At 44.2% G+C, this 18,132-nt stretch overlaps 1 protein-coding gene across 6 annotated transcripts in view; it reads left to right on the forward strand.

Annotated features, from left to right (window-relative positions):
* Window positions 1-18,132, forward strand: part of NFATC1 (nuclear factor of activated T cells 1) — a 117,787-nt gene that overhangs the window by 43,803 nt on the left and 55,852 nt on the right. For all 6 annotated transcript variants that reach the window (XM_064443731.1, XM_064443735.1, XM_064443736.1 and 3 more), the window contains exons 4-6: window positions 2,550-2,752; window positions 5,901-6,073; window positions 8,516-8,656. In XM_064443731.1, coding sequence (XP_064299801.1) covers window positions 2,550-2,752; window positions 5,901-6,073; window positions 8,516-8,656 — 517 coding nt within the window. The remainder of the gene's footprint in view (window positions 1-2,549; window positions 2,753-5,900; window positions 6,074-8,515; window positions 8,657-18,132) is intronic.

Here is an 18,132-nt window from a genome sequence, read left to right on the forward strand (position 1 = left end):
TCAGATTTAAAGATAAAGCCTGAAATAGCAGAACCCAGTGCATGACCAACATTTTTTGACCCCTTTGCCTGGATTCAGTAAAACATATGGGTACCCCTGTGTGAGCTTTTGCTTTTGCTGAATTGAGGTTTGAGTTACTTGCTAGTCTATTTTTACTTTTTAAGCAGCCTTGTAATTCAATATGTGTTTGTTTTAATTTTACACTCTCCATAAAAAGCACCATCCATGACGAGTTGGAGAAGTGACCGCTGGTAATGCACAGAAATTTAATCGGCTGGTGTGTCACACTGTCTTACTTTCCCTCCTGCAAACCCGCGTGCCGCTTGCGATCAAAAATACCCCACGATACCCTGTGTCTCCTGCATCACCTCGACTTTGCTGCTGAGGCTCTGGGGATGCCGAGGCGGAGTGAGATAAGCCCGGGCTGAATCCAGGTCAATCTGGCAGCCCCGCTCGTGCGTGCTGTTGGCAGTAGTGAACATGCGAGGCGGGGGACACGGGGCAGTGTTGAGTAGGACGGTGCCTTCCCCATGGCTGCCAGCTGTGCCAGGAGCACGCCTGCGATCGCCGGCTGGCAGCTCGGGCTGCACCTCCACCTATGAGGGTTAAAGCCAGAAAGCACTCTTTTTGCAGCGTAGCACTAATGTTGGCGTCAGGGGTTGTAGGAGGCGGGTGTTCTGTGTGGGGCTGACCTTAGACGTGCAGCCCACGGCGCCCTGCTGAAGGCAATGTGCATGCTTGGCTCTGCTTTTCCCTCTCCATCATTTTGCCGATACCACAGATTCTCAAACTGCCGCTAATCTGTTTTCAATTTGACAATGCTGATATGGAAACTTCCCATATCATATCACAACCCCCTGGCTCCGAGCTGCCTTTGTGTGGTGTCTCAGCAATGCAGAGCTGATAAAATACTGGAGTGCTGGAAATGAGCCTCCTTCTCCTGTCCCTGCGCCCTCACAGCATCCACGCACTTTAGGTAAGGATGTAAAAATTGCTAAACCAGATCAAACAAATTCAAGCACTTCTGTTTTCCTCTTGGCCCTTCTGACCAAAGCGTGGGATGAAAGATCTGCAGTACACCCAGTTAGTGACAGAAGATGTTGTTTAGGCACAACGTCCTTCTTTGCTCATGCATTGGTCACCGTGGTACCTGAAACGTTGCTGTTCTGCATTCCTGTTACCATCAGTGTGTTTGGTAGCAGTGGGAAGGCTTTGTGCCTGTGTTTGCACTCGCCAGAATTTTGCAGTGCTCAAGGAGCAAAAGTGACTCAAGATCTTTGTTCTTAATAGCATTCCCACTGTCAGATGGTAAAATACCCGGAGAGAGATATCGCAGGTTATTGTGAAGGCACAAATTACTTTTTAACATTTAAGGAGAGTGAAAGCAAGCAAAATACAAATATCAACAATACTTAATATGGGTTTCACCACTTGCTTTCAGCTTTATTTATCTTTGGACTTGCATGCACCGTAAATAAAAAATGTTGCTCCTCACCAATTTATGATCAGTGGTCTAATTTTGGTCTATCAGATTTAGTGACGGTGCAGTGATGGTGGATAACTCGTGCCCAAACCCACCTGAACCATTTGCAGAGGAAACTAAACCTGCCACAGAACGAGCAGGTTTGCGCTGCGATGGCACATCTCCTGGGACAGCCCACCTTGCCCGCACACGTCTCTCCTGTAGTTGCCTTCCCCTGGGATGGGGCTTCGCAGCTAACTACTGCAAGATAATTACTTTTGTGAGACTCATTTCCCAGCATCAGGCGGCAGTGTTAAGCGGAGGTTGGAGCTGTCCCCAGACAGCTCCACCTGTGGTCTGCTTCGCACCAGCATGAACCCAGAGTAGCTTCTTCAGGAGATGGTGGGGATGAGGTCAGACTCTGCTCCTGCTCCGTCCCCAGCCTGTGGCAGAAATAACTCTTGTTGTCATCAGAGCAGTCACTGTAACATGGATGAGGTTCAAGTCAGGCCCAGTAGCTTCAATGAGATTTTTGTGCGATTATAACAAGAATTTGACACACATGGTGAGCTACTAGTCATGTATATGTGATCTGTCTCCACACTGTCCCAAGAGGTATTTCCCAGCATAAAAATCAATGAGGGGATGTGTCCCGAGCAGCAGCCTGCTGCTGCACGAGGGATGACCCGGGAAGCTCAGGGATGGATGAGCTGTGTCCTTTCCACTTGTAAACTCTGTCAGTTTTGCCACCCTCAGTACTGGGAGGGAACATTGACTTCTTTGTGGGTTTTTTTGCTGAACACCACGGTAGAATTTATGCAAAGTTTTCTGTGGACATAGCGCGAGCGCTCAAAAGCTCACCCATCTAAAACGCCTGAGGTCCTTTAGGATAATGAGACATTTTCTGAGTGCACCTTTTTATTGTACCAATATTACGTTACAGGAAAAATGGAAGGGGGAAACTTAACACATAGCACCTGTCACAAGTTCTCTCCTTGAATTAGGCTCTCCTGCTTATAAAAATTTAATTGATTCCTAGCAGTTTATGTGCATGGTGCTCAGTGGGCGTTTTCTGTTCTCTTGCCAGCTACATGGTTACTTAGAAAGCGAGCCGCTCACGCTACAGCTGTTCATTGGGACTGCAGACGACCGCCTGCTGCGACCCCATGCTTTCTACCAGGTTCATCGAATCACTGGGAAGACTGTTTCCACCACCAGCCACGAAACAATACTTTCCAACACCAAAGTCTTGGAAATTCCACTTCTTCCAGAGAACAACATGAGAGCAATGTAAGACCCAGTCACTGTATCTGACTCCTAGCAGTTTCCTCTTGGCCACCTCACTTGATTTCTTCTGTGTTGGTATTTTTTTTCACACAGTTTTCCTTTTCCTATCTTGTTTTTTTTTAAAAAAAACGAAGTTCTTTCTTTCAGTAGTAGATTTTCACAACTTTGCCAGGACAAATTGCCCCTAATCAGCTTAACAACAAAATGAACTTAGCAAATATTTATGACAGCTGATTGCTTTCATTCTAGAGTTTCAGCCAATGTGCTTATTTGCCATTTAAAATAACTATCTCAGTTACCAAGCTGTAAATATCTCCTACCTCAGCTCCTGCATTTAGTTTCTAAATATGACACCTCTTGCTCCTATACGCACTAGCACAAGGAACAGGGCCTATTAAAATTTATCTTTGGATGTCAAAGGAAACTCTTAGAGAGCATTTCCAAGTACCCTAGTGGGTTTTTGAGACTAATAAAACCACTCTTACTTCTTATATAATAAAAATCAGCGTTTTTCATGGCATTTGTTTAGAAGCAAGGCTTCTAGAACTAAGAAGAGGAGTAAAGGTGATACAGCTTACAGGTTGGAGTTACTAAACTGGGATAAGTTTAGTCCTGTGCAGAAAAGCAGGCATGCGTGTCTTAGGATCTCTCAGTTAGTAGGAGTCTGGGTGATAATTAAGAGCCCTGTAGGTCCGTTACACACAGGTAAGTTTCATTACAGGATTGTATATAAAGGTTCGAATATTCCTCTGTGTATGTGACATACATAAGACCCTCCTCATTATTCAATCCCGTCCTCTCTGCCCGCCTCATTCAAATGATTCTAGCCCTTATCTGAGTTGCGTCCCCCCTCGTTCAAATGATCCTAACCCTTATCTGGGGTGCCTGCCTTGAGAAGAATCTGTGTGTGCTTGCGTACATGTACAGCTCTTGGTGTGCGTATAAGTGTGAATGTATTCATATTTATATATAGATGCATTCACCTTTTGTGTGTATGTATAGGAAGATAGAGAGATAAGTAGGCAGAAAGCAAGCAAGAAATCCTGGCCCCACCAAACCAAATACCATGGGAGAATTCCAGAGAGCTTACTAAAAATCACAATTTCACTCCTTGTCATTCATACAGTTTTCCACGCCTTAATGAAGTGAAAAATGGTATCAGCCACCTGAAGTCTTTCCGCATGTAGTGGTTACTAGAAGCTGGTTCGCAGTGTCATGTACAACATGCCCCGGAGTGCCTCATGTAAATAGAAGAGCTAGAATGTGTTTAGCTGCATTGCCAGCTGGCCGTAGGGTGATCACTCAAGACCTGAGGACCTCTGTCAGTGCATTGTGTTAAAAAGTCATGACAAGCCTGCAACATTATTGGCCCCATTTGCTGTCATCGTAAGCTGGCACGACTCCATTTAGGTTATTGAAATTTCACCAATTTGTACCCATGCCGTATTTATTTGGCCCTTTATTTATCCAGTTCGAATCACAGTTTTGGCCATCTAGGAACATTTTTACTGTTTCAATCATCTTTCTCCCTAGAATAAAGGTAGTTACACAGTTCAGGAGCCAAGCTGAATATTTTCGTGACATGCATGCCAGGTCGTAGTAGAGCTCTCTCAAGAACCACAAACAATGCTTTGGCATATATAATCCTTACACGTCAGTAGTCTAAAACCTCATGTAGCACTAACAATGAAGTGAAATTTGGAGCCAAGGACTTTTCTCACACATACTTTGTGTATTCAGGCCTTGATTCAGTGAAACACTGAAGCTCGCCTGCACATTTAAACTTTTGCACATTTAGATACTCCTGTTGACTTCAGATTTTAATGTCCCTGACTTTACAAGCCTGAATTTAAATGCTTTTTCTCCTCTGAACTTTATTGGCTCTGAACTAATTGTCATTAAGTGCTTCTTATTTATTTTCCAAGTGTTGCTATAGGAGAGACAGTATTGAGAAGTCCACTGTTTCTTCCAAATTGTATGGATCTTTGGATAGAATTTTGACATGAGTACAAATATTTCATAATTCGTATGGCTTCACCTGCTAATACACATTGTTGAGAAGCTTTAATACTTTCATTAGTTTCTTTGATCGTATCAGCAAGGGCCTTTTCGTTATTCTGAAATCCATGCTTAAGAAAAAATGCAGATCAAAACCGTGCTGCCATAGTTCTTGTTTGCAGTTTGCTTCAGAACAGAGCTTCAAAGGTCTGGAGGAGAATTAAACTCTTTGAATGCAAAATAAAATTAAACTATGCAGATTCAGTGTAATAAAATGCATGCCAGAGACCAGTACTCAGAAGAAATTGCCATGTAGGCTTTGTAGTCATGGCCAAAGCAGAGGTATTTTTGCAGTGGGTTTTTGAGTGCGTATGTTTATGTATCTTTTGTTCTGAGAATTTCCTCTATTGGAATTTGCTTTGACAAAAATCCTCACTTGTAAACTCATCCAGGAGAAAACCAAAGTTTAAAAAAATCGAGAGAGGTCAGTTCTATTTGATGAAAAGCACATTTTTCACTAATGTAGAGGGAGGACTCTGAGTTTAGGTTTTTTTCATGCAGAGCTTCAGCTCAGTGCCCAGCTTGGGAGTGTTTCCAACTCATTCAAATACAAACACATTGACAGTAGAACTGACCTCAGGGAGAGATGTGCTCATTAATAAGCATTTTCAGGACTTTGCCCTAGAATAAAAATCATGTCAGATTTTTCTCCAAATTATCTGTAACAAGTGAAATTGTAGGTAACCCTACGTTCTAGGTTAGTAACAATTTGTGCACTACCGTCTCATCCCATTGACTTTTCTAGTCTCGCTATTTCTTTGGGCTTTGACTGATCTGTAAGCACCATTCTTACAGGATGTGTTGGGGAGGAAGGATCTTTTAGATTTTCCTCCTCTGCGAACTGTAGTAACATCCTAAATTTGTGTGCTCAACAGCAGCTACTACCTGTTACTACAGATAGCCCCAACTTAGTTACTTGTGGATGCAAGTACCAGGTGTTAAAAAGTCTGCTGTGTTCAGCCCCGTCATTGGGTCATGTCTGACTCAGATTTTTAAGAAGGATGTACAGGAGAGAAGGAAGACACCGCACACTTGTGTCTTCCTGAATTTTGCTTAAAATTAATTGAGTTGCTCTATGTTTGCTTTTGAATAGCATCGACTGTGCTGGGATATTAAAGCTCCGAAACTCTGACATCGAGCTGCGCAAGGGAGAGACAGACATCGGTCGGAAGAACACGCGTGTACGGCTGGTCTTCAGGGTTCATATCCCACAGGCCAATGGCAGGACCCTCTCCTTGCAAGTAGCCTCCAACCCCATTGAGTGCTGTAAGTAGCAAAGAACATCCTTCTCTTCCTGGGTATTGTGCCACCCCACATGTAGTCTTTGTCCAGCAACATGGTGTACATTGGTTTTGTTTTACCTGTCTAGTCGGTGAACCTTAATCTGCTTTCCAAAAGCATGTGGTTTATGCTGAAGACAAAATACCCATGTCTTAGAAAAAAACATGTGGCTTTGTGCATTGATTTCTGTAGGAAAGAACATACTTAAAACAAAAGTGGAGTGCACTTAAACTAGTAGTAGACCTGGGAGTGACAAGGCTTTTTTTTTTTTTTTTTTGTGACTGCCTATCGTACACATAACTGCTATAGGAGTTTTGGAGAACAACTATGATGTCCTATTCTCTCTCTGTCTTCCCACCATAAAGCAAAAACCAGCAAACAAAACCCCAACCCCTTTGATGCGGAGCTAGCAGTATACTAGAGCTGACACGCTGGCACAAGCTGCCTGCGGCTTCAGAAAACCTTCAGAAACCAGGTTTCCGCACTGGGGTCTCTTTGATTGAAGAGGTTGCTTTTTATCAGATACACTGGAGCACCCTCCAAAGACACCTATATCACTCTTGCTCTGTAAGCCTTGTCAGCCTCCCACACACAAAACGTATTTGCTTCGTGTAGCTTTGACACACCAGCATAAGTAGTGAAAATTGAACTTCACTCCCATTGCTCATCTGGTCAGCTGGATGGACTGAAACAGTTTTTTAAGGTTTTGTTGGATTCCACAAAGTGGATCTTTCTGATGCTGACAGGGTAGGGAGTAATTTAACATCTGGTGGGTATGTGTGGGAGTGAGCTCTGGGGGTAGGGAACTGAGGGGATGGGGCAGAAGGCTTCACCATCCCTAGCCCTGTGCATGCTGGAGGATCATGTCTGTGCTCGTCCCTGTGTCATTGCCAGGCTGGAGTCCCACACAACATGTCTGGCAGGTCCTGGAGTGTGTCAACATTTGATCTCTTGGAGGCATGGTGCTGTTTCAGGGATCGTTAATCGAGAGGCTGCAGGAAAGAGCATCCCTGCATTCCTCTTGTAAAAGCAGTGGCATTGGTTACAGACTTTTCAGACCAGTGACAGTGCTCCATCCTTTCACCTAGGATAGCACTGTTGCTGCTCTGGTAGTCTGAGTCTGCAAGAGAAGCGGAAGTTGTAGGAGAGGGTAGTGATGTTGGACCAACAATGATAGCTTCTCTCCTTCACAGTCATTCATTTAAATAAACAAATGAGCATTGGCAGTGGGAAGGGAGTTACATTAAGATAAGTCTATGTTATTGTTGAAGAATAGCAGAGCCTCCTTACCTATAGCAGGTAGACTGGCATAAAAACCCCTGTCTTCTGTCCAGGATAGGTATGAGATGAACAATTTCCCCTTTTTTCTTATTCAAGGGCAAATTCTAGGCTAACAGGCAAAGCAAAAAATGTGAGGAGTCATGGTTTCATCCTGCTCCTGTTGAAGCTGATGAGAGCTTTTCAATTGTTATATAGCAGCATAAGGCCCAATTTAAATACATCCTGAACCGGTCTGTGCAAAGGGGCCAAGCTCAGGAAGCCACTAAATATAAAGGCAATCGGATTTGTATCAGTGAACTGCAGTTTTGAGGGTTGTGTAATGAGCAAAAGCGTGGTATGTGCCTCCTGAAAGGAGCGGAAAACAGGAGAAAAAAATAAGTGCTAGTGTTATTTCCAGTGCAGAATGTGGAATAAGCTGGTGCCAAAAACTTCATGCATCTCTTAGGGCATGTGACACCAGGAAGAACCATGTAATCTGGATAAAATGTCATGTCATCCCTTGAAGCGCAGCCACGCTCACTCCATGTCCCAGCTGGGGGGGGTGGGGGGGGGGCAGGTAAAACATGTGCCATGAGAACACCAGATTCTGTTTGCATGGATCCATGCATGCTTTGGCACACAGGTGCTGGTGGAAGTATGCCCTCTAAACTGTGAACTTCTGCTGGTTTGCGAGTGCCATGGCTGCTGCAAGACAGTTTACAGAATTGACAATACAATGTTTAGTGACTGAAACACATTTTGGCCATGGCCGGTCATCTTGTCATATGTGCCTTGTAAACACATGGCATATACATTATAGGTAACATAAGAGAAGGTTATTACTAATAAACAAATTTCAATAAAAAAGTACTTTTTGATACAGTACAGATCAAGCTAAGTTTTAAAACAGCTTGTTCTTTGTAAGTCTTTTGAATCTGTACTGCTATGTTTGATAAACCTATTGTTTACAATCAAGGCGCCTGAAAACCAACCATGCTTCCTGCAAACCTTCTGACCTTTCTTTGTTTCTGTATCAAACTCAGCTTAGCTTATGAGAGTAAGCATTAAGTTGCTTTCTAATGTAGTCTTACTTATTTTTGTGTGTGATTGTTTTGGGGTTTTTTTGGTTTTGTTTTGGTTTTTTTAATCTTCTTTATAACTCTCCAGCTCAGAGATCTGCCCAAGAACTGCCTCTGGTGGAGAAGCAAAGTACCGACAGCTTTCCTGTTATTGGAGGGAAAAAAATGATACTGACTGGCCATAACTTTCTGCAAGACTCCAAAGTCATCTTTGTGGAGAAAGCTCCAGGTATGTCTTTTCAATCTAGACGCCGGTCTGCCTTTTTCCCCGTTTTAAAATCTCTGCCAAATGATGAAAGCATAAGTGCGGTAATGACATTTTCTTCTGCATGTAATATGTTTTCCATGTCACTAGGCAAAGCTGTGAAAGCGATCTGAGCCATGCCTAATGCTGAGGCTTCACACTATGGCAGGTGTAGTTACAGGTAGACAATGGCGACATTGAAAGTCAAAGTTGGGCATTTGTTTTTGTAGCAAACCATGGCTGTACTGGGTGTAAGACCTGTGAAAGGTGTTTGAAACCTCAGGTGGCATGTCACTGTAAAACCTGCAAGGTAGTACATCTTGTTAAGCCTTTCTGTAATTTGTGGAAGAGGGAGTTGCTGGTGATGTGTATGTGCACGTGTGTCTCCTTCTGTGGCAGTCAAGACCGGTGGCATTTACAGCCCACTGGCTGAGGAGGTCTTGCAGCGCACTCGCATTCATTCAAAGGAGATATTTCTGGTTCACTCTGAGGACTGGGGAAGGACTGCTGCCGGGTCCCCCCTTGCACAGCGCTGCTCCTGCAGTGCATTGGTGGTGGGTCTGGTCCTCCCAGGGAAAGGTGCCGAGCTGGGCTGGGGCAGGGTTAGCGGCATGGGGTGGGAGCTGGGGCTGGAGCGGGAGGTGTCTGAAGGAGAGGTGGGGTGTCCGCAGGAGTGGTGGGTCACAGGGTGACAATGCGTAACACGCGTGAATGCCCTCGCGGGAAAAGGCAGTGGGAGCAGAGCTGTGAGTCAAAGTCAGGCTCTGAAATGAGATCGTTAAGGGTAGTTTTGAGTCTTGTTTTGGAAAGGGTTTCCGTGGCGCTGGCACAAGCTACGGATTCCTCAGCTGCTGGCTGAAACCCCCCCTGAACTTTAAACCGTCTTGGGCGCTCCTCAGGCCGCCAGAGCTGGCTTTGACACTGCGCCTGTTTAACCCTCCATGTCCATGAGGTTCCCGCGCTGTTCCCCTGCCCGCAGCGCTGCTGGCAACGCAGGAAGCCGGGCCGCAGGAAGGGATGGTGGGGCAAGCAGGGGGGGCTCTAGAGGCAAGCCCCGTGGGATCAGGGGAAGAGCAGTAGACTTCCCTGAAGTTCCCTTACGGAGTCTTGGGTTGGTGAGGTTTAAGTCACTGAAAGTGCACGTGGGACAGAGGTAACACCCCAGTTCCTCAGTGAGAGCCAGTCAGTGCCATTCCTGTGACCCCAAGTGCCACATGTGGTCAGGCTGTGGCTGTGAGATGAGCAAAACACCCTTCTTGTTTCTAAAGAAAGGGAAAAAGAAAGGGAAAAAGAAAGGGAAAAAGGTCTTTCAATTTAAAAAAAACAAAACAACTCTCCTCTTTGCGTAGCATGAGTGTAATGAAGAATGTGACTGTCTACTTCATATGTAAACTTCCTTCGCTGTGCAGAAGTGGGTTAGTGTGACATGTCAGGAGCGAAGTCCTTGATCTGTCTCATTACAGGAAGGAAACCACATGAAAAGATGCTTTCCTTCATACTTATTTTCTCTCCTCTTCCTTTACGGAGTTGGAAAAATTTTGACCTATTGCATCCCAAAGGCTTATGATGGTGACGCTACTCACCCACCAGCAGGTACCACAGTGTGGATTTGGACACTGTCTCTCTTAGCATTAAGTACACCAACAGCAGGATGTTTGCTATATAGCCTTAAATTACAAAAATGCAGAACGGGGCCAGCCTTGTACTTCTTAACCAGACAGATACCTCCCTCGAGCAAAAGGAATTTGAGGCTGCACAGACAGCATACAGCTAGAAAATAATTTATACGAGCGACATTTTTTAAACAGTGTGAGAGATGAAAGAGTACACTGGTGCACACTAGGTGTGCTTATGAGGGAGAAAATGATCAAAAGGACTTGCCTGTCACCCTGAAAAACTCCTGGGGTGAACTTCTTGGGTGAATGAGTTGGCAGGACGGACCAGTGCAGGAGTATCTTCTGCATGAAATCACCACTGGAGAACCCTGCACTCTTCGCCCTGGCGTGGAGTGGGGGGCAACTCTGCAGGAGTCAGTCAGTGAGCTGCTATCACTGAAGAGTAATCAAGATCATTAAGTCAGTATTGGAAGATCTGATCTGAAGCTGTCCTGCCTGCTTTTAGTAGTCTCACGGTAGACTGGTTGCAGTTGCAGGGCAGTGCTGCCTCGTGGAGGTATACTGCAGGGCCCGAGCCTTTAAAGTCAAGAGTGTTCAGCATCTCTGGGAGCTGCAGTCGTGTCACTAGGAATGGCACACAAGAAGCAAAGTTGCCAGCTGGTCTGGGCTGAGCAATTTCCAGGGCTTCTGTGGTGAGTTGTGTGCTGTGTTACCTAACAGCTCGATGCATTGGAAACGAACAAGCACGGTACATCTTTGTCTTAGTGGCAACCTGCTTCGGCTCTATTTTTGAGCAGTCTCTGTATTTAATGTCAAATGAACAAGCATCACCAGCCTTCACTTTTGAAAATCAGCACGCGGTGTTTCTTTTCCCTTTCAGCTCTTGCACATCTATGAAAGCAGGTCAAGAGACGGAATACCAGCATAGTTTCTCTTTCTCCTAGAAAGCTGGTTATGAACTTTTCTTATTAGCTGGAGGCATTCATTAGGTTTGCTGCTGTTACCTCTTTTGTTTTTGAATTCGAAATGTTAATCACGTTCCTAGTGGGTAGCAGCCAAACAGAGCTATTACAAAGTAATAGATCACAGGAATCTTTGCACTCATGAAGAGAATGTGTCTTGTATATACAATTTAAATATTATACTACACGGGCTCATGTCTTCAGTCCTCATTCCGGCAGAGTCCTCAGGCCGGGAGGCAGTCTCCAGGGTCTCATCTAATTCATGCTAGTCTGCATACTTAATTGGTTAACGCAAAGAGTTTGAGAACACTTTTTGTTTGCCTTTCCCCCCCGCCCCCCTTCTGTCTGAATAATTTCTTTAAGTCTGCGTAATGCATTGTGGTCCGCTGAATGTTTTTCCAAGCATGAGTCCCAAGCTCTCGTCTTCAGGGCTAGCCCTCAGCTGTTGTAGTCTCTGGAGGAATGGCATTATCCTGGCCTCCTTGCGTGGGGAGTCTGTCTGAGCAGTGACTCATACAAGAGGGAATCCCTGAAGAATGATCAAATCAATCCTTCAGCCGGGGGAGGCAGCAGCCTGGTGCTTTCAGCTTAACCCCTTACTGGCTGCTTTTCAGCCGAGAAGCACGTGAAACAGAGCAAAACACTTTGCAGCCCTGCGACTCTGCGTCTCACAGAGGAGGAATGAGGCATCTGAGGGATGAAGGCAAGGCGTGCTGAAAGGACCGTGGGAGGAGTGCTGTGAGGACCTCCTCTGAAAGGAGAACCCCTCACAGTGTGCTCCAGCTCAGGCAGAAGGCACCCCTTTGGATAAATAATGAGTCTGCTCAGAGGTGGACTAAAATTTGCTCAAGCCTTTTATAGTACTGTAAAAAAGTTCTCATGTTGAAATGAGTCCTTATTTTATGGGATTTTGGTCAATGTTTTATTGCTTGCACATCAGACCATATTTTCCGGTGATGAACAATGGTATAAAACGACTGTCCAAGAAACCTAGAGGTAGTAAAAATGTGAATGCTGAATGTGCTTTGAGAGGTTCACTCTCTTAAATTCACAATTTGGTTAGACTGGGAAGTCCCACGATGACTTTGTCTCTTACAGGTTACACTAATAATTGCTTTTCTTACCTTCTTTCACTTTCTGTCTCTCTTTGTAGTCATGCTTCTCTCTTCCTGAGTTTCAGAAGGGTCTTGTGAGTTTGCATGTCATGGTTCTTGGGTGCTATGTGTAAGATGTCCAGTACCAATCTGTTTTTCATCAGAAGAATTAGTACTTTCTAAAACATAAAAAAGTGTGCAACTTCTTACTGGCAAGGGCCCTTGATGTCTGTGTGCTGGTATTGACTGTGGAGGCAAGGTGTGTGTTTTAGTTACAAAAGTGGATGAAATGAAGTTGGTGTTTGTTAGCTATGGGAGGAGGTGTTTGGCTAGGAGGGACAAAATGTTTCCTGTCTAACATGCACATCTGCAAGAGCACAGATCATGATCTGGAATTATAATAAAAGGCACTGATTTATTTACTTATCTTTTTAAAACTTTTTATTTCATTTCTAGATTATAAATGTACCAGCCAACAAAAATCTTGAGGGAAGTTTAGAAAATGCAGAGGTGTTTGGAGAGTATGTTTTAAGGACTATATATGTCAGCTACCTTTTTTTGGTAACAACTTCTGCAAACACTGTGTATTTGTTTTCAAAGCTAGTTTTTTGAAGGTAATGTGAGTTACTGAAGACAAAGCAGCACAAAAGCCTAGCAGAAATGGCCAGACTGCTGGCTCCTAGTATATCAGATTATGATTAGTGATCTATAAAACAGAGTGTGGTGGAAAAACCCTAGTTTCTCTTCACTCAGTTCACAACATGTTTCCTGTAACTGATGAGTGAAAGCTCACTGATGAGATACCAAGCCAATATCCCAAGCAGTAAAGCACAGGAAAGTTATGGGTATGTCTTTCTGGCATGCTGTAGGATGTTGTAGAGTTGCCTGGGATATTTTGGGATTTAAAGAGACTCTCGCACTAAGATCTGGAAGAGTTAATCTACCCCCAAAATTGCTCCTTGCTTCTGTAGCTAGAATGGTTTTGGCACTGGAACTAGCTCAAGTATTTCTGGACTTCATGGATTTGGCCGAGTCTAGACATACCTAAAAGATAAGGTTAAACTGACTGAAATCTTCATTTTTAGCAAGTTGTGATCTATGGGAAGAAATGGATATTTGGTGTATTATTATTAATTATCATTTAGCTGAGTTTCCACTAGTTAAGTTAAAGCTCCAAACCCATTTCTCTGGTTTTGTGCTTAGTCACCAGAGCTCAAGGCAAGAGTTTTAAAGAGCAAAAAGGTAGAAATATAACACCTAACTTCACTACAGGATTAGTTTCTCAAATAACACTGACTTTGAAATCCCGATTCTGGGCTCTTAATGTTGAGGGCCTTTTTGTCCTGGTTGAAGGCCCGCATCTGAGCTTCCTTGTGATAAATGCCCGTCCCTGAAGATGCATCACTTTCTTTGATGGACATTATTAGAGTTCACAGTTCGTAACGCTGTATCTCTCAGTAATTCCAGGCTTACGGACTTCAATGGTTTTGAACATGTTTTTAATTACTTAGCCTTCAAATCGACAGTGATTCTAGCACCTACATGCTCTGTAACCTAATTGCATAATATCCTCAGCTATTGTGCCCAAAGCCTTTGAAACTCAAGTTCCTGAAAGACAGAGAAGCAAGCAGCACCTCAGCAAAAATCCCTCCAGGGATTTTTCTCTTTTTGAATATTTTCAAACAATTAAAGAATTTTTCATATTCAGTTATTGCTTCAAACTTTTCATTCTGCTGCTGTTTCTATTTTGTTTAATGGATTTTTCTATCAAAACTGTTGCTCTTCCCTGCTGGAACAGGTTTTTTTCTTAGAACATGAAGGCGCTGACGTGGCATGGTAATAGTTATACTAGAGCAGATGAAAGATATCTGGGTGAAATCACCAACTTTTTTGGTGTGTATGCCAAAGGAAATCATGCTTTTCTGTAAGTTTTTCAGACGGGAGAAGTTAGAGTTTGTCTCCCGTTAGACGTGTGGTCAAGCTTGGTCAGCTGAATGTTTGCACAAAGTAAATGTGATATGGAAAAGAAGGAAGCTGGATGAATTTAAGTGTCCACTCAAGCATTTCACAGGTTTTTTAGTTCCTCTCAAATTTCACTGTCTCTGGCAAAGATTAGAATCAATCAGTTGCTGCTTTGAGGTACAAATGTCAGTCTGAGAAATTCAGTTCTGTTTCCCGTATGTTGTGTGAGCAAAAGTTACCTCGTTGTATGACAGGTTACTCAAGTGCAGTATTTTAACTTCAGGAGAACTTATAAAAAGTTCTGGAAAATGACACGTTGATGAAACATTTGAGTGGCATGTGGATGGAACGGATGTGTTGGGGAAGCATGTGGGCTTTTTGGTTTGACTCAGCTACACTTTGGAGCTCAGGGTTTGGAGTCTGTTTTGACGTGATGTGATGTGATGGGGAGACGGGTGACCTGAGTCTTGGCAGAGCTCCATTTGGTAAAAGATCTTGCATTCTCAGAGATCTTTCCATTGCTCTTTCCATTGCCAGTAGCAGTCACAGTTTGGGGGGCAACCGGCCAAAAAGGGGTCATGTTTCACACTGGTAATCATACTGTAGCTCACATAATAAATAAGCAAGTGGCAAAACTCCCTTTCCCCCTCTAGTCAGATGGACAGATACTACGTAATTTTGTCTTTATCTGTCTGTTTATCCAAGTTCAGGACACACGTTCCAATTGGCAGTGAGCGGTTGCACGCTGACTCATGTGCAGTGAGGTTAAAAATTCTGGAAACTAGATAAACTGGAAACTTCAAAGGCATACAAGTTAGGAGCACAGAGTTCACGTAAAGGTCATTTGAACCTATTTCCTAGAGATGTATTGATAGCTGAAGGGGTTTCTGGCCACTGCCCAGAAAGAGATATCCTTGGGCAAATAGTGTCATCAAATGGTGGAGTCATTTGCTGGTGGAACCCTTTCACGCGCACGCAGGAGCAGTGATGTAGCTTGTAGGAAATGTCAGCACGTTTCAGTTTTTCCTGGCTGTTTAGTCTAGGGAATGGCAAAGACAGAGCGGGACAGCAGCCATACGCATGCGATGGTATCAGCAGCAACAAGGCTCATCCAGGGTGTTGCTCTCACACTGAAGAACGAGATCAGTCAATCACAGATACTTACTGTGGACAACAGAGAAATAAGGAATAACCATATGGTCTCTAGTTAAAAGTCACTTGTCTGAGTAATCCTGTAAATTTTTAATTATTATTGAAACTGTGACTGGATGCTTGAAGTTTATTCTTTCATGTCTTTGCCAGACTAAGTGGCTTCAAGCAGCTGTATCTGTGCAATCAAAGCTTTGTCTCTGAACTTTTATAACTAGCACAAGATTTCAGATGGTTTTTGCTGTTACTGTTCCAGTAGGACCCTCTGTCCAAACACACAGGAATTCACAGCCCTTACCAGAAAGCTGAAACTCTAATGAAGCAATCAGTGCCTAAAGACAGTAGAGGAAAGGAGTGTGATGGGTTGACCTTGGCTGTTTGCCAGGTACCCACCAAGCTGCTCTCTCACTCCCCCTCTCCAACGGGACAGGGGGCAGAAAATAAGATGAAAAAACTCATGGGTCAAGATAAAGACAGGGAGATTGCTCACCAGTTACCGTTGCAGGCAAAACAGACTCCGCTTGGGGAAAATAATTTACTGCCAATTAAAAATAGAGTAGGATAGTGAGAAACAAAAGCAAGACTAAAAACCACCTTTACACCCTCCTCCCTTCCCAAGCTCAACTTCACTCCTTCATTCCCAGCTTCTACCTCCTCCCCTGAAGTGGGGCAGGGGATGGGGAGTGGGGGCTGCAGTCAGTCCATAAAAGCTCCTCTCTGCCGCTCCTTCCTGCCCATGCTGTTCCCCTGCTCCAGAGTGGGTCCCTCCAACGGGAGGCAGTCCTTCATGAGCTGTTCCAGTGTGAGTCCTCTCCATGAGGTTCAGTTCTTCAGGAACAAACTGCTCCAGTGTGGGTCCCCCACAGCCGCAGTTCCTGCCAAAAAACCTACTTCTGTGTGGGCTCCTATTCACAGGCTGCAGCTCGTGCCAGGAACCTCCTCCAGGAGCATGGGCTCTGCATGGGCTGCAGGGTGGGTATCTGCTCCACGGGCTGCAGGGGGACAGCCTGCCTCACCGTGGTCTTCACCATGGACTGCAGGGGAATCTGTGCTCTGGTGCCTGGAGTACCTCCTTCCCTTCCTTCACTGACCTTGGTCTGCAGGGTTGTTTCTTTCACGTATTCTCATTCCTCTCCCTCACAGCTGCTGTGCAGTGTTTTTACCCCTTCTTAAATACATTGTCAGAAAGGCGCCAGCAGCTTTGCTGGTGGGCACAGCTTTGGCCAGCGGCTGGTTCTGTCCTGGCATCTTCTCACAGAGGCCACCCGTGCAGCTCCACTGCTATCAAAGCCTTGCCACATAACCAACACAAGGGGATACCTCTGAAGTACTTAGTTTTTGGAGGGATCATCTACATCTTTTGGGAAAGCACAACTCCTTGTCTGCTATTACTTCCATGACATCATTAAGAGTTGGTTCATGTCTCAGGTGGGCATCACAGGAAAAGTGGGGAGAGCTGAGGGAAGAAGAGCATGTGCTTTTTAGGTCTGTTGAGGGAGTAAGATTACACCTTCAAGAGCAATGTGGAAGAGAGAAATTTAAGAGAGGAATTTGAGAGAGGAATATTTAAGAGAGGAATAGAGAGATAAGACATTTCCAAAGTGTGCCTTGTTGCAGGGAAGCTGATGTCAAGGCAGATTATCAGAGGAGAAGAGGAGGGACCTCTAAGATTGAGCCCAACCTTCTTGGACAAGAGAAGCAAGGAAATGGATGTGAGGAGGACAACGAGATGGAAAAATAAAAATGCCATTCAAAAGCTTACTGTTTAGACTCTGCTAAAAAGTAATGAGAGATTGCCATAATGGGATGTCTCTGGAAGATGAGAATTTGTGGCCACATAGATAAAATGAAGAGTTTGTGTCTTAAAAAATAATCAAGAAGGAAAAATGAAAGCATTTGGATCAAACTTACATTTTAAGATGAGAAAGAAGTAGGAGTAGCTATAGTACAGGTGGTGGTGTTGGCATCAAGCACAGAAGAAGTAGAGGAAAAGAATTGTTCATGGAAGGAAAATCTGGAACTTGGTTTAAACTGTCTGTGAGATTTGTTACTCCAATAGTCTCTGAGAAAATACAAGGCAGATTAGACTGAAGAGGATGGACCAGGAATTTTTTACTCAGTTTCAGCTGCAAAGTCACAGGTTCAGCCTACTACAGATTTCCAGGGGGAATTAAAATTGTGAAGACAAGGACATGACACAAACATAACCAAAGACAGAGTGAAGTGTTGTCATGACTGCTGGTGGGTGGCTGTGCCGGGTGTGCGTGGTTCAACCTGCCTGCTCTAGAGAGATTTTGCAGAGATGTCAAGCTGCAGTTTTACTGTGAAGTTGAGTGTCTTAGACCTGGAATCACTGAGAGTTATTAAATAAAACCCTCAGACCAGTGGTACTTTGAATAGGGGGAGGTGCCACAGAGCACAAATTGCATAACCAGCTTCCATTCTGCTGGAAATAGGATCTGGCAGGTCATTCCAATGGTTTTGGCTCAGAATGAACCCAAATCAGTCAGTTGTCAGCATAGTGCCTCCTTTTAATTACCTGGACTGAAATTACAGTTCATTTGCAAACACTTGAACTCAGAATAATTAAGTCTGTTAGACATACTGTGGTAAAAGCAGCTAAAAAGGCTCACCGTTCAGGCAAATTGGGTCCCTCAGCTTTTGACTTGCCCAGCTGA

The sequence above is a fragment of the Phalacrocorax carbo genome, chromosome 2, assembly GCF_963921805.1.
Source record: "Phalacrocorax carbo chromosome 2, bPhaCar2.1, whole genome shotgun sequence".
Classification (NCBI taxonomy): Eukaryota; Metazoa; Chordata; class Aves; order Suliformes; family Phalacrocoracidae; genus Phalacrocorax; species Phalacrocorax carbo.